The sequence below is a fragment of the Phoca vitulina genome, unplaced genomic scaffold, assembly GCF_004348235.1.
Source record: "Phoca vitulina isolate PV1807 unplaced genomic scaffold, GSC_HSeal_1.0 scaffold9, whole genome shotgun sequence".
NCBI lineage: Eukaryota > Metazoa > Chordata > Mammalia > Carnivora > Phocidae > Phoca > Phoca vitulina.
In genome coordinates this window covers 27,065,052-27,081,801 of record NW_022589712.1, presented here as the reverse complement: position 1 = coordinate 27,081,801, position 16,750 = coordinate 27,065,052, and the positions used below count along the sequence as shown (strand labels likewise).

At 50.7% G+C, this 16,750-nt stretch overlaps 1 protein-coding gene across 1 annotated transcript; it reads right to left on the bottom strand.

Moving 5' to 3' along the window:
* Window positions 1–11,668: 11,668 nt before the first annotated feature.
* On the bottom strand, window positions 11,669–12,487 carry OLIG3 (oligodendrocyte transcription factor 3). The gene has a single exon (XM_032407426.1). The coding sequence runs from the start codon at window positions 12,485–12,487 to the stop codon at window positions 11,669–11,671; it is 819 nt and encodes a 272-aa protein (XP_032263317.1).
* Between the last annotated feature and the right edge of the window lie 4,263 nt (window positions 12,488–16,750).

Below are 16,750 nucleotides of genomic sequence, written 5' to 3'. Positions count from 1 at the left end.
CCCTGCTCAGTGGGAAGCCTGCTTCTCCCTCTCCTACTCCCCCTGCTTGTGTTCCCTCTCTCGCTGTGTCTTTCTGTCAAATAAATAAATAAAATAAAATAAAAATAAATAAATAAATAAATAAATTATACAAGAAATTCTTGAAAAACAAAATATACTTTTCTTGATAGAAAAATGAATAAAAGATATTGGCTATGTATCTTGGGACTATATATGTAATATATGTATATATATGCAATTCTTGAACAGATGCAAGAGGAGATATATATATATATATATAATTATATATATAATATCTATTGCAGTATATGTGATATATGCCATGGGCACAGTATGGAGTACTCGGCAGAAGCCAAAAGCAAGAAACAGTACATACTTGCAACTACTAGATAAGTAAGTCTTAGAGACCTAATACACAGTACAATGATTATAGACAACAAAACTGTATTATGAACCTTAAATTTGCTAAGTGACTGATCTTAATTGTTTCCAACATTAGAAGAAATTGTAATTAGGTGAAGCGACAGAGGCATTAGCCAATGCTACAGAGCCAGTCATATTGCCATATAACTATTGAATCAATAGACTGTACACCTTAAGCTTACGCGTGATGTTGTATGTCAAATATATCTCACCTTCAAAGAGTGGGGAGCAAGATGGATGGATCTTAAAACATAAAGCTGAGTGAGAAGAGAAGAAACTGAAGGGCTACAATACAATCCATATGCAAATTAAAAATAGCTACACACAAAAGAAACACTGCTTATTTTACAAGGATTCCTACATTTGATACACATTCAAGATGCTATCACGTCTGTATGAGGGAGAGGAACAGACAGCAGCCTTGTCTTAATGACGGTAGTGTGCCAAATGCTGAAGAATGTACTCATCTCAGCCCTCCGTTGGTTGACAATCTCCACAAGTCTCTTGCATTTCTGCACGTCTTGTGATGCAGCACGCTGACCCACTTTGTTCTAGACTGTCTATTCAGGAGCGTTTGTGTAGAGAACATCCTTAGAAGACAGAGATAGTATCTCTCCCCAGAGCAGAGGACAGGTCTGTTTGCTGCCCAGAACTATACACATAATAACACACTCCGAGACAAAAACTAGGCAGGTTTGCTTGAAGCCCATTATAGAAGATCAGGGATTTCTAAGCTCGAGGTTCCTCAGATGTAACACAATCCACTACATGGGCAGCACCTGCGTCTGCATTGTTCTCATGCGAATTAGGGACTGTGGGACCAACGTGAACATTATATTCATGATACTTGCTATACGCTGAGAAATAAAATCCTTTGTTTTGGTCTCAGGCATCTTGTGTCTTCTGCCAGCACCCATGAAACTGTGATAGTCTATCTTATCAGTTTCAAGTAAAGGAAAAATCTCAGAATTTGTGTTTCTAACAAGCTCCCAGGTGACAGTGATGTAGCTGGTCCTGGGATCCAATGCTGCTGACCAGGGAACACCACGGATCTAGATCATACCAGCTCTGTGACCCTAGGAGACTTACTTCCTGTGCCTCAGGTTCTATATCTGCAAATGTGGGAATAATAATCATATCACCTTCGTAGGTTTACATGAGAATTAAATGAGTTAATAGTGTTGATTATTTATAAACATGACTGGCACATATTAAGAACTTTGTGTTTGCTATAATTGCTAATATAAATATTTCCTTTACGTTGACACAAACCGGTAAAACATATTTGGCATCTACCACAATACCCCTGTCACCTAGACAGGCATGCTCATGATAATATTGCTTTTGAAAGTTAACACCATTTGAAAACCAGTGGTTCTGGAACAACCTTCCCTGGCGCTCATTTTTCTGTAACATAATACAGGCTGAGAGTAAAGATATTATAGGAGCATCAGTGCTTCCTAGAAGCCGCAGATTGCTGAAGGAGCAGGCAGATTGTGTGTGCAAGGACAGAATGAGAAGGCTAGGGGAGGGCAAACCTCATGCTCCCCTAAAGCAACGGAGTGGCAAGTTGAAGGGGACAAATGGAGTGGAGTGATGAATTGGAATGGAGAATAAAGTAGAGACTGGAAGCGGAGAGGAAGAAGGAAGCCGGAAGATGATGAGATCATTGAGAAGCAAGATAGAGGAAATGAGGAAGAAAGGAAAATCGAAGAGGAAGACAGAGGAAGAAGAGAAAAATCACCCACGAATCTTTCCTCTCTTGGAAAGAAGCAAACACGTTCCTTTTTCTAGAGTAGTGTCTTAATGACCCAAAGCCTGTATGTGTGAGGATCAAAGTAATATGAGTCACTCTTGATACCATATTACCAGCAGAAATGTCTTCCATTTTTAAAAGCTGGCCACCATGCTTCCTACCTTACCTGCCCCACTGAAGAAATCCATTTCATCCCTGCTTGGCTGATTCTACATCCCATCTCTTACTTATGACTTTTTTCTTTCAAGCTTAAGGTGTAGAGAAACATCAATGTTTCATTGAACCAATTCAACAAACTCTAGAACATCCTTTTATACCACAAAAGTATATATTTTAGATAAGTAACCTTCACATAAAATTTCAAAGGAAGTTAATTATAGAAGAAGAGTGGTCAAAGAAATAACCATGAGAAAAGCATCTCGCCCCTCACTGTCCCATTAGATGAGGTTTAGGGTTTATACAATGAAGCTCAAGGGAACACAACTAGAACAGAACACTCTCCTATCCGTCTCTACCTCCCTCCTCTCTGCCACTCTTTAGTTCAGTCAGCATCAGCCAGTTCAAGGACAAGTGAGTATTTGTGACTCAAGTTTAGTAAAACTGTTGTTCAAAAAAAAAAAAAAAATGAGTTCTCTCTATTATTAATATGTTCCAAACAGTTTTTACTGTTAGTGTTTTCCTTCAAATTACAGTTCCTTTGTAAATTCTTTGTATTGAGACCTAATGTTTACTATGAAAAATACCGTGCATGTTTCTTCATATTTTGTATTTAAAAACTTGTCCATACCGATAATGATGAAAGTTCCTTGTCATAAGTCAATGTACTCTGTGGTCCTGAAGAGAGCAAAGGTCTCAGTTAAGAAGCCTTGAAAACAGCGCTCCACAGGTTAAGGAAATGCTAGGAAATCAAGTGCCTAAGGGTTAAAAAAAATTTCAAATTAAAATGCCCTTTGCGGAGGAGCATTAATCTCTGCAAAGGAGAAAAAGAGAAATTTACCCATCTCTACATTACATGGTCAGTCAGTGTAATATCTAAAGCTGTCCTTTATTCAGTCTTGGAGTCTAATTTATTCATTATATAATTCTAGTAATTGCTTCCTCTACTTCTAGTATTCCTCAGGACTATTTAGCAAGAGGAATGACTTCTCGTTTTCAGGTTTGTCTGTTACTTATACAGTACTGTGGGGAAGTCAGGATCAGGAGAAAAATCGATGAGATGAGTAGACGTACAAAGATGGCCTTTTGTATGGGTTTTATTGAAAGGAAAAACACTATTTGGGCTATAGAGATCACTCTCTGTCACCCTGTATCTGGATCCCATTTCTCACATAATGGATGAACAGCCAGCCACATGGAAAACCAAAACAAAAGTTCCACATCGACTGGAGTCAAGCTGAGTTGAAATGATTAGTTTTTTCTTGAATCACTAGATTTTTACACTTTCCCAATGACAGAAAATGTGTGCTTGCCACAATTCTCTATGAAACACAATTATGGGCACAAACTGAATGCCAATCCCCTTTGAGCTAATCTTCCTCCTGCCCGTGCCGTACGTATATTGAGTACCTCACATACCACACATGGTCCAGTCAACTGGGCCAAGGAAGGCAGAGGTGGGCTTCCATCAACAAATGATCCTTAAGGGTCACTTCCTTACGAAGTGAACGTTCAGGTGGCAAATCCTGTGGCCTGACAGACTCTTTCTATTATCACCTAGTTCAGACAAAGAGCTCATTTTCAAAATAGGTCATGCCCACATCTTGATCACTTTCACAATCCATCTCTAGAGTGGCCACATCTCATTTTTCAGCAGGGTTTTATTTAAATGGACCCATAAAGGCCAAATGTACATCAAATTGAAACCAATACTCTCTCAATTGGTGTAGCAAATGTGTATGTGTATTTACTTCCTTAAAGAGACATGTTAAAAATCGAATTTTTCACCTTAACTATCTCTGATGCCAAATTAACTGGATGATTGTTCAGTTTTGCTTGGGCTCAAGTAGAGTTTTTAAACTTTTTTTTTTTTTATTTTAGAAACATACATACTTGCATGACTAATATATTCACCTTACAGATGTGAAAAGTCATGGAGAATAACAACCCAAATCTATCTCCTAAATATTTTGATTCTCTACTTTGTTCTTATTTGCTATGACACTCAAATTTGTCTTCTTAGGTTTAAATTATTAACAGAAAAACAATCGGAAAAGATGACCAAACCAAAATGTATTAAACGATGAAACAAACTGTAATTCGTGCAAAAAAAAAAAAAAGATTAGACAAAAGAAGTATAGTCAGAGTCTCAAAAAAGAGAAAGAAGTGAAACACGGGAGTATAAGGGGACAGGAAAATCATACAAGCTCTTTTTTAACTTTTGTCCAGGAACCCCTGGCCTCAAGCTTTAAAGATTACCGGAAGCCCCAAAGCGCTCCCTCCCGTCTTCTCTGAGGATCCAGCAAAGATGCAACAATTGTAGGCTGAATCTTTGTGTTCTAGGTAGGATTATTTATCAGGGATTTTGTTTTGTCTGGGTTTTCAATGGCTCAGCCCCAGCTGTACATTTGGGGACAGAACACAGCTTCAATCAACAGAGGGTTTGTAGCAATCCTTTGGGAAGCTTCCCTCCCCCTGCAGGGATGGAGTAATTAACAGACCATTAAGTCAATTCTGCTTTATTGAGGAGGACACTGTACAGGTCATTTCTTTGAAAACTTTTGTTCTTGAAGGAAATTACAGGATTGTTTTATGTTTAGAACACAGCCTGGTGAACTCCGGAGTTGAGAGGCAAGCTTCTGTAGCTCAGGGACCCACGGAGACAGGAAGATAATGACTCTAATCCCATTAAAAAAAGATTTCTCCCAACCTTCCCCGCCACCCCACTTTTACTTTTTCTTTTAAAAACCGGTTAAAAGAAAAACGATTTGCTCATTTGGTAATAACTAATGGAGACGTGAATTACGGAGATGCCCCAGACTGAAGTTTATCTCGGTGTCAATAAATCTCTAAACCACCGCGATGAAAATCAGTACTGCCACCGTTGCTTCTTTTTATTTCCATATTAATCAAAGGCATCTGCTCCTGTCCTTTCTATCTGGGAGAGGGCATGGGCAGCGAGTATTCTAGCATCTGAAAAGGCCTCTGGGAGGACGTTGTTCGCAGCACTTGCGTTTTGTGAGGCCAAAGGAGTTTTTACCACCGGACTTAGGTGACCTGTGTTTCCCCCCTCGGTTCTGAGGGCCTTTAAGGGGGAGGGGGGCATTGCTTATACATTTGAATGTGGTACTTCCCTTGCTGTTGTGCTCAACGTTTTTCTTGGGTGCCCCTGACAGTGTGCACATCGACAGCACCCAGAAAGTGTTCAATGCTGAAGCGGAGGAAACTCCAAAAGAAGTAACGAGGCGGGGGTGCGCCAGAGTGCCAAATGTTTACATTTGGATTCAAAAGATGTTGTGAATTTCCTCGTCCTTTCCCGGAGCAGCCCAGTGGGGTGGGCGTGGAGGGGCAGTTGAACAACCGGGTGGAACAGAGTCTTTCTTGAATGTGCTTGCTCCAACCTCTATTTTCCTCGCACGCAGTTAAGGATTCTGCCTGTGGCAGGAATGCTTTCTCTGCAAGGCCGCCCTGCAGTGTGCGGAGAGGGGCCCCTCTCACAACGCGGCTTCTGGAGTTTTCCAGGCCCAAGGGAGATGAAGAGTGCTTGAGAGGATGTATCTGGCACGTAAACTGTGGCGCCCCAGATCAGATCAGACCCCTGCTCTTGCACTCTCCGAGCAGTTGATAGCAGACTGCGAGGGAAAGACAGTCCCCGATCAAGTTAGGGCCGGACGAAACCCCAAAACTTTCGGGAGCAGCTACCTCAACTGACTTCCCAGAGCCACAGGCCCTGTCCCCTCCCTGTCCTCCTGGGGAGCAAGTGACCCAACCACTCTGCATCCACCCGAACCCCAGGACACCGCAGCAACATCCAGGCCCGAGCTTTGAGCGCCCACGTCTGCGTCCCCCCACCCCCTTTGCTGGAGCTTCAGCCCAGCAGCCCCAGCTCCCCAGGGCCCACTCCCGGGGCGGGCGTGTCGAACTTTCTTTCCCGAGCGCTGGTTGCGGGGACAGAGTTCACACTTTGGTGCAGGAGCCGGGGCCAGGGCGGGAGCTTGGATCAGAAGCAGAGGCTCTGTGCCGGGGGCTGTGGCCCGGGTCCGCCGCGGAGAGCGGGGCGGCCGCTGCTCGGTGAGGTCCCCAGCGAAGAAAGGTGGCTGGTGAAAGCGCAGCAGCCGGGGCCACCCGGGCAGACCCGCACCCTATCTCCTTAGCAAACTTTACAAACGGTCGGCGCAGGGCTGGGCTTGGGGCGCAGGGAACAGAGAGGAAGCGCGCCTGCAGCTCTGCGTCCCGGTTCGGATTTGTTTGCTGTTATTGTTACTGGTTTTCCTCCCTCCGGGTTTCCCCAAATGCTTAGGTATTTCGAGACTCCGGCGAGTGTCGGCGCAGTCTGGGTTGGGCCTAACTCCGTGATGTCCCTCCCGGGTTTATCTTTTGTTACCTGCGCCCCCGCCTCTCCGGGCCTGCCGGCCGGACGGCAGAGAGTCGGAGGTCGGGGCGCGGGGACTGTCAGTTCCCACGAGACGCAGCTCCAACCTGGGGACCCCCAGCTCGCGCGGAGCTGGAGTCTCGGCGCCGACCCCTCGGCGTCAGGCCCCAGAACCGACGCAAAGTTCGGGGCCAGGTTCTGCAGCGCGGGATCCGGCGGCTAGCGGGGCTCCCGGCTCCCCGCCGGCAGGTGCTGGAGCGCGGAGGGCGGGGCCACGCACCCAGCGGGTGGGCGCGCAGCCGGCGTCTTGCCGGGAGCGGGTCCCGAGGTTCCCGCTGCTCTCGTGCGCTTTCCCGCCGCGTCCCGCGCACCCACCCTCTCCCGCCCTCTCGCAGCCCCGCGACCCGGGCGTCCCAGGGACGGGTTCAGTGAAAACAGACACTCAACTAAAAAGCGGTCCCGCAGACCTGAACCTTCGGGTTTGGGCTCCTCCCGGCTACTTGTAAGGGAAATGGGTACATGAGAGGCTCAGAAACTGCGAGGTGGAGAGGGGGATACGCATTCCCCTGCGAGTTTGCCGAGAGACAGGCGGAAGATGAGGGTGCGTCCCGTTCCACCAGGGGTGCCCCTTTGGCCCATTTCTCTCCGAGGACACTTCCAGCGCCCTTCTGCCGCGCCTCCTCCTCCAGCGGCGCTTCCTAAACCGGAGGGGCCTAGGCCGCGCCGGGCTGCGCTAGCCGGGAGCCGCCCACACCCCGAGCGGCCTGGGTGGGCGCCGAGCCCCGACGTCCCCTCCTCACTACTCCCCTTTGCTGCTTCGGCCAGGAGCCCGCGGTCGTGGGGTGGCCACGGGCCTTGGGACGCGGAGGGTCCCGGGGGAGAGGTGCCGGGACCCGGACGCTGCGAGCCAGGGACTAACTCCCGCAGCCCCGTGGGCCCCGCAGGAGTCGGGAGGGGTGAGGCTGAGCTTCCGCGGGGCGCCTTCGGAGTCGCCGCGGTTCTCGGCGCCCGGGCCCCGACGCCTGTCCCTAGCGCCCCAGGGCGGCAGAGAGGCGGGAGCGAGCGGCAGGGAGAGGTAGGAGTGTACCCGCCAGGGCGCGGAGGGTTGGGAGGAGGAGAGTGGGGCCCGAAGTCCCCAGAAGGGACCTGAAAAGGGCAGTTAAATCTTCTTGTCTGAGCGAGATGCTCAGAGAATCTGGGCTTTTGCAATTTCTGGTAAGGGTACCAGTGGAGGCGACGAAACTTGGCTTGACCCAGCTGCTTGGAAAAAAAAAAAAGTTTGAGGAGACACAAGTCCTCCTCCTGTAAGAGTTAGAAAACCTTGGACATCGTGGGCCCCTCAGGCCGCCGCTCCCAACCCTTTCTCGAGATAGAAACCCAAGGTCCCAGAACCTCGCGGAGGGAGAGGAGTTCTTATGTGCGCAGCCAAAGCCGGCTCGCTTTCCCTTTCTAAATGTGACTTTCTCCCGCCCTTAAAGTTCAGTCACCTGCTTAAAGCACCTCGAGGCTTCTAGTGCGAGCCTTCTCAAGATATCTCCGCCCACGAGGATTTCGCTGTTCTCTTAATTGTAAAGCAACGTTTATTCTGGAATGAAGGAATCCTCGCTGTGTTTCTAGATTGAATTAAAAACTGCCATAAACTTGAGAACTTTCGAGAAAGTGGCAAATTTACAAGGAAGCAATTTCGGCCAAGCACCATTCTCACCTTCGCGGTCATACACTTTTGTTACGGGCGTCAGTAATTCGAGTATTTAACGGGAATTGCAAGTAAGGGTAGCTCGGAAAGTCACATCCCCAAGAGGACCAGCCCTCACCGGGACAAGAACCTTCCCTGGAGGCCAGTGGCTAATGTTTCCTCTCAATAGATCAAGAAACTCCAAGCAACCGGGTTCCAAATAATTTTTCTGCTTGAGTTCCTGTCCTGTTCTTAAAGGAATCCTTTCTCCCAGTCTCCCTAGCCCAAGGCAGTTTTTGTAACCCAGAGAAGAGCTCAGTCTGCCTAGGGCAACTCCCCAACGCTGGAATCAATGTCTCTTTTCTGCTTCAGTTGGATAATTCAGGATAGAATTTCCTGGGCCGAAGGTTCCTTTGGGTGCAGTTTCCCAGGAAAATGGACCTCAGAGCTCTTAAATTTGACCACAGCTGGGATTCATCACAGCAGCACAACCTCAAAATTCACCTTTCCCCTGGTGTAAGGAGTGTGGCTTTACTCCTTTCCAGCACCCAATTTAAGCTTCAGCTCTAGAGAAGGGGTGAAGCCCACCACTAAGCCTGTGGTCAGGGCTCCAGTCTTTCCCCAAGACCAGGCCTTCAGAAACAGGATCCAAAGTAGCAAGTAGCTCAGGGGAAAGTCGTTTCCCTGATTGATGAAACTTCTCCCTCCCCTCCCCTTTTTAAATAATAAACTCACCGGGAAAGGCTGGAGGGCTGCCTTGTGTTGGTTTCAAATAAATCCTCAACAGCTCTTTCCTCACCCAGAGAAATGAATCACCCTTGGGAAACAGACGATTATTCCCCCATTTGTCTGCTGAAAACCGGGGGAAATAAGCACCCTCCACTGTAGACCCTCACTTTGGTCTTTCTCCCTGGCAGTAGGAGAGCTTGAGGGGAGCTTGAGGGGGTGGGGGAGATGGAGGAGGATGAGTTAAATAGAACCAGGACCCACTGAGATGCCCTCCCAAGGGCAAGTGGTGGGGAGCCTGGGGAGGAAAGGGTAGATAATTCCTAGATGTGCTATCCATGCTGGATCCTGGAGAGAGACAGCTCTCTCGCTCTGCAGTGGAAACCACAGGCTTCCTCTTCTTGAAGAGGAGTTTAAGCCTCAACCAACTGATGGTGAAGTTACATCTAATCCAGAGGCCAATTCCAGGGTGGTATATTTCAATCAGATTTCCATTTTTCTTAGTAAGAAATACAGGCTTGTGCTGTTGGGGTTATCGTCACTAGGATGTGATTTCTTGTCCTGTGTGAACAAATAAACAAAACCTTCCTGCTGGGTCACTTTTGCGCATACAAACTATATGGAACTGTTATGGAACTGGGGGTGAGGGATGAAGAGAGAAAAGTAATTGATTAAAAGGACCCCTGTTTTAGCCATCATTTATGTAGCAGATGCCCAATATATTCCGCTTATCAGACTTGCAATCTAAGGTAGGAAAGAAGGGAGAATTCCTGCTGTAAGTCTTTGAGATGCTGGGACTTAGGAGGTGGTTGGCCTCATCCAAGCTCACCTTGCAAAGCAGAGTGGACTTCCCTTTCTCTGTGGGTCACACTGCCAATGGGGCATCAGAAGAGTGGGTATTTGATTATTTTCTAGGACCCCTCTTTGTTGACTTTAAAAACATATACTGGATTTTAACCCGTTTATTCTTTTTTTAAAGGCCACATGGTCAATTTAAATGAAAAGAAGTTAACTTACTGCTTCATTCCTGTCTGTTGTCAACCCAGCTGGTGCAGCCACCACTCTGCCTCTCATTTCCTGTCACTTTGGGTTTTCAGATTACTTTTTTAAAATCTCAGTTGCTGAGTTTATGAGCGTCTGGTGACTGCCTAGAAATAAGGAGCTCAAATATCACAAGACTACCAATGTGGACAATGCCCCCATTTGAAAGACATCTGGTTGTAATAATTAACACCAATTTATCTGACCTTTTTACCTGTGAATGACCAGAGAAAACTCTTTGTGTCCGCCCACCCATCCAAATCTCTCACTCACTGCCATATACACCTTACTGGGTCCGTGCATTTTTTACCCACTCCCCCCATCTTCAGAAATTTTAGGCAAAGGCAAAGCCAGGATTTAAAGGTTCTTTTTTATTTGAAATCTCATCCAGAAACACTGGTTATTAATAAATATATCATAGTTATCAAGAATATATAAAAAATAAAGACAGGTATTGTCTTTGAGGCCCTAACAAAATATTTCAAGCAAATGTTCAGGAAAATAAAAACAGCACCCCTCCCCAAACCACGATAACTTTTCAAAGCTGATGATAGAGAGAGCCGACCCCGCATGCAGAATCACTGAGCAAGTGGGGGATGGGGCAAGCTAGTAGAGGGAGCCCAAGCTCTGGCCATAGCTGGCCCCTAGAACAGCCTAGGGATGGAGTTTGGGAATGGAGTTCGAGGGGGTGGTGGTGTGGGGGGAAGAAGCGCTTGTGCGTGAGTTTGGGTCTTTGCACTCTGCCCCCCTTTTTTCATTTCAAACAACCACAAGCAGATATATGGATACTTCAGAGAATTCACTAATAAATCCTTGTTACAAGGAAAATGGCATCAAGGCCTGCACAACATGTTTATATAAGATTCATTTAGAAGCGTGCATGCATTCTTTTGACCTACACTGCGTCTTAAGGAAAACCCACATTAAGAGATGTCATGCCCTGGACCGGAGTTGAGATTCAAAACTTGGGTCTTGATCAATCTCTCTCTCTCTTCTCTCTCTCTCTCTCTCTCTCTCATTGTCTCTAGAAAAACAGCTGTGGAGAGGATAGTGACAATCGTAACTGCATCTATCTCAAAGGAAATATTTACATTTGTTTTTGCAAAAAAGGAATGTTGTCTTTTCCAAGGTGAGAACGCAGAGCCAGAGAAAGCCAACTCTAAAGTCCCTTCGCAAGTTTTTAACCACACCGATCCCGTCTTTATACAACAAATGCAGTTTTGACAAGAGCATATGTAAGTGAGAAATACTGGCGCGGCATGGGGAAAAGAAGCATGCATGCAAAACACACGACGTCTGGTTCGAGTCGTTACCACCTAGAAATTGCAGTTTGGTTTTGGTCCTTTCCCTCCGGGGGTCTAGAAGGGTCTGAGATCTCTCACGCGGCGTGGGAGGCCGCAGGACCCCGCGCTCACCCTCCCGCCGGCCGAGTGCTCAGCCACCCTCTCCCCTCCTGGCCCAGCACCGTGGTCCCTCCCGCCTCTCTCCCCTCATCTTCGGCAGCCGGGCCGTGCGCTGCTCACTTGAGCAAGTCCTTGGACTCGGCCGACAGCCGAGCCATGTTGGCGGTGGAGAGAGCGGAAAGGTGCGGCGGCGGCGGCATCTGGCAGATGGTGCACGGGCAGGGCAGCCCGGCCCAGTGCTGGAAGCCGCTGCCCAGCTGCAGCGCCGGCGGCGTGGAGGGCGCCTTGAGCAGCGAGTGCGGAGGTCGAATAGTGCCGATGGCCGGCAGCGAGGCGGCGGACAGCGGGGACGAGGCGTTGCCGGACGAGAGCGCGCCGCCCAGGATGGGGTGCACCGGGTGCACGGCGTTGGCGGCGTGTGCTGGGTGGCCGGCGGAGTGGCCCACGGTCCCGCAGTGGAAGGCAGAGTGGTGGCCCCCGTAGATCTCGCCGACCAACCTCTTCATCTCCTCCAGGGAGCTGGTGAGCATGAGGATGTAGTTTCTGGCCAGCAGGAGAGTGGCGATCTTGGAGAGCTTGCGCACCGAGGGCCCGTGCGCGTAGGGCATGACCTCGCGCAGCCCGTCCATGGCTAGGTTTAGGTCGTGCATCCGCTTGCGCTCGCGGCCGTTGATCTTCAGCCGTAACTGCTGTAGGTCCTGCTCCGACAGCTGCTTCTTGATTTTGTACTTGCTGCTCTCGCCCGTGGCCTTGGCACCAGCCCGCGACAGGCTTTCCCCGGGCATCTTCTGCACCATGTCGCCCTGCGTGGAGGAGACCGAGTTGAGACGGCTCTCCTGGTGGTGGTGGTGACGGTGGTGGTGTTCCCTCAGATACATCTCATCCATGTCCGGCGATGAAGCTCTGCTGGAGACAGAGCTCGAATCAGAATTCATTTTATTACAGGGGATGCGGCCCTACCGTGGGGAGGCTTTAGGTGGGAAATTAAAGAAAATCTTGAATTTAAAAAAATCTGCGCAGCCCAGCGACCCACTTCTCAGCGGCAAGACGTGAGAAGAAAAGCTGAGGCACTGCCTATCCCCGCCTTTCTCCCTCCCCACTCCCTTCTCTCTGGTTCGGCTGTTTCCTGGACAGCGGGTTGGTGTATGCTTGGACTAACCTCACGCTGAAAAAGAGGGGCTTTTATAGAGCTGCGCCGGAGAAAAGAGACAAAAGGAACCCTCCTATCTATCCTGGGCTGGTTAGGATGACGTGCCATCATTCAGGGCGGTGCGCTTTGCTGTCCCATTTAGCAAGGATTCCTATTCATATTCATTGTGGGGCCGCCCTGGGACACCTCTGCTCAGAACCGCTAGGAGCCCCAAGGCACAAAACCCTCTGATTGACACACTCACCGCTCCAGCTCGCTCCTTCCTGATTTTTTTTTTTTAACTTTACTCCCCCTCCCCCCCAATTTCCCTAACCAAATCACACCTAAGGAACCGACGGACCGGAAGGAAAAGGGGCCGGGCAGTTGTCGGAGATTCCTCTGGGTTTGGAGAGAGGAATTGAAACCTTCTCTTTTCTTTGTAGCAACTCCCAAGTTTTGGGAAATGTGGGCAAAAGAAGTCCTATGGAACTGTTTCAAGGATAGAGATGCGGTTAGAGGGCAGGTTCCGCGCGCGCCGGGCGTGGGAGGGAGAGGGGGACTGCGTGTGAATGGGCACTGTCTGAACTGGTTTGTATTGGGTTTCTTTTCCTAAACCCTGACATTGTGTTCATTTTGTTCATTAGGCCCTTCTAGTGTGGTTTCAATTTGATGTCCGTATCTGGTGAAGGCTTTGCCTCTGACACAGTTGTGGGGATGGGTCTCTTGTTTTTGTTTCTGCTTTTTTGTTTGTTTGCTTCTTTGTTTTTGGTCCTCTCGTTTAAATAAATAGATTACTGAAAGAATTTGCTTTGCACAGTTCTCTAACTTCTTAGACCTGGATCTGAGGGGGAAAAAAACAGAGCAAAACCAAAAACAATCCAACCCTGGCGATCCGAGAAGAGCAACTTGAGAAGGGGAGGAGAGGAAAGGGAACCGAGGGTGCAGGGAGAGATTGGAAAGGTTCCCAAGAACTCCAGAGAGATTGCTCCTGCTGGGGCTACCCCGCAGCCCCCAGACCCGGGCTCTCACAGAGGCCGCTGGGGCGGTCCCTGCCGCTAGCCTCGGGCCACTGTGCTGGCGCACGGGGGGAGCATCTGCAGCTCGGCGCCACTGGGGGCGGGTGGCTCCACCGGGTGGGGCTGTCCCACTTGGGCGGGCCGGGGAAAGCGGACGCTCAGGGTCGAATAAGAAACACGTGTGTGCGTGTGTGTGTATGTGTGTGTGTGTGTGTGTTCCGCAGCGAAAAGATCTGGAAAGCCCCTTAGGCGTGTGCGCGTGGGCCCTGAGGTCAAGTGCACCGTGGATTCTGGGGATAAAGGAGGCCTGGAGTTTGGAACCTTCGGTTCCAGTGCGGCGGAGGTCGGCGCGGATCTTTCTTCCCCCTTGCTGTGTTTTTGTCAATCGGGACTAACTAAGCAGTGTGAGGGGCGGGAAAGCAGAAACCCCCGGGAGCCCCTGGGCGGTCTCTAGAAGAGCCTGGGCACCGCCACGATCTGGGCTCGGAGGAAGCAGAGGCTGATGCTAGGTTGTGGCTAAATGGAAGGAAAGTGCGAAACCGAAGCAATCCCGGAATCTGGGTCACTTAGGGCCTCGGACTGCGCGGCAGTCAGTACACATTTCTAAGACTCGAGGTAGAGGAGGCCTCACTTTCCATCGACACAAATGGAGGGATCTGCAGAAGAGGGTTGTATGCCCAGGCCCGGAGTCCGCACGCTCCGCGAGCCTGTGCCTCTTTGACAGTCTCCCCTCGAAAGCTGCGCTGGCAATACCAGTCGGATGGGGAGACGCAACATTGGAACGGATGCTTTTCTACACGGAACTTTGCTTCTCTGTAGGAAAAGAAAATGGCCAAGAGTCCCTCCTCAAGGCCAGGACCTTGGTGCCCTTGAAGATTGGACCCAAGCCTCCTATCCTCTTACCGCTTCCACCTCCGGAGAAGGAGAATTGATCAAAACGAAGAATCCAAGAGATTCGATTAGATGTGGAAAGATTGATGTCCAAACGCGCGTCTAATATCCAAGCCAAAGAAATGTTTCTTAATTCGCCAGACGCACCCATTTGAGCTCAGACAGCGACAAACCCCGAACTACATATGAGAAAAAGGGTTCCAGAACATCTGCATATATTCGGACACAGTCCCAGGTGATGGAGGGAGGCTGGGTGGAGAGGCGTGGTCCAGACTACCGCCCTCTGCGCTTCTCTGCTGATCCCATCGGGCGACAGGGGAGCCCTGGGAGCGCTACACTGGAGGACAAGCGGTTTCCCACCCTTTGGGGCCAGTGCACAGGCCCGGCCTCCGCCGTCCTCCTGTACCACCTTCCTGACCCTTGGGCATCGATTTCGTTCTCTCTCATGCCCAAACTGAGAATGCTGTACCTCCGTTTTGATTTTGGGAAGTAGCAAAGTCTAGTTTGAGCGAAGGATTGCAAAGGAAGTAGAAAAAAAATCAAGCTGCTAAAAGGTATTTTACCTTTTAAAAAAATCCCAATGTTCTCAGTGGACAATATGAAATAAGGTGTAAAATTTTCTCAAATTAATAGAGAAGGTGGCAGGGGAAAAAATAGGGAAGCAGTCCTTGGAATGCAAGCTGAACAGCTCACTTTCGGGGCTGGAAAGACAAAGCCCAGGGTTCTGGGAGTCCGAACCAGAAGCCGCTCTCCTCGGCACCGCCTTTCCACCGAGTGGGGGACGCAGGCCGCTGTGACCAGCTCCGAGGGGGGGGGCGCGTTAGGCGGGGAAGGGGTGCCGGGCCTCTGCCAACATGGCCCAGACCCTCTCCACCCTTAACGGATTTTTAGCTCAGGTAAAGTGAAGGTAGATCTGCTCGACGTGGCACATCTGCCGGGTCCAGGCCAAGGGCCCTCGGTCATAGCCCAGGACGCGGCGCGCCCTCTCCTCCCTGCTTTTCTGATAGACCTCTACATGTGAGTGTGAGGTGGTCCAAGATCCAGGGCCCAAGTCAGGCAAGCGCTTCTGGTGAGGCCTTCCAGGGGCCCAGACTCTCCTAAGAGGCTTGTTCCCCATTCCCTACCTCTTGGAGGGATCAACAGCGAGAGGAGGGAGAAGGAGTAAAGGAGCCACAACTTTGCTCTCCAGAAAATGGGTTGATACTGAACGCGGCCCAAGAGACAGAGGCGCCCCACCAGGCTGTGCGGGCGCTGCTCCCCCGCGCTTGCCTAGCAGAGTCGCTTTGGACGCAGGGGTCCCCGACAAATGCCGCTCAGCCCCGAGCAGGAGCAGGCAGGGAGCTCAGAAGAGCGAGCTGCCCGAGGTCCTTCGAAAAGCTGTTTCTGCCGTTGCCCACACCCAGCGTCAGCAAAGGGGAAAAGTAAGGGAGCCGGCGCCGGGCCGAGGCTGCAGCAGCCGAGAGGGGGCCGCGGCAGCCCCGAGGGGCCTCCGCCGGAGACGCACCGTGACCTTGGCCCTGGCCAGGGGCCCATTCAGAGGGCTTCAGACGAGCAAGGAGCGGGAGCGAGCGACCCGGCGGCGGCGCGGGGCCGCGCTCTCCCGGGCCACACCCCGCGTCCTCGCAGCTGGCGGGCGCAGGGGGGCGGCGCGGAGGCGGGGGTCGTTCCCCCGCAACAGGTGCGTCCCAAGGCCCGCCGGCCGCTTCCCGCCACTCGGTCTTGCTCTGGGCAGAGCCTGGGAGTTTCTCAGGCTTTGTACTACCCGGCCAGCGGCGGGTGGGCGCGGGGACCCGGTTAGAGAGCCGCGCAGCCTTCCCGGGGCACCCCGGGCGCACGGCCTCGACACTGCAGCCCCAGCTGCCGAGGACCGCGCGCTGCAGAGGCTTCCCGGCTCTTCCTGTCCGCCCGCCCCCAACCCAGACCTCGCGGGGAGCAGCTCTTACCCTAAGCCCGGTGCGTGCGGCTCGGCGCCGGCGCCCACCGCTCCGCAGCTCCAGCCACCGAGCTCGTCTCCGGAAGCTGCCCGCTCTGCCCCAGGCCGCGGCGATCTGGGCTCAGGAGGGAACAACCCTCCACCCCCTCGTCAGAGTCCGGAGGCAAGTGGTCGCACTGGCTGACCTGCCGGGCGGCCACTGCCAGGAGCCGGTCAATCAGCAGCGTCC

Bases quoted from the DNA above. Each gene is read 5' to 3' on its own strand.
- OLIG3 (XM_032407426.1), bottom strand. From the start codon at position 12,487: ATGAATTCTGATTCGAGCTCTGTCTCCAGCAGAGCTTCATCGCCGGAC.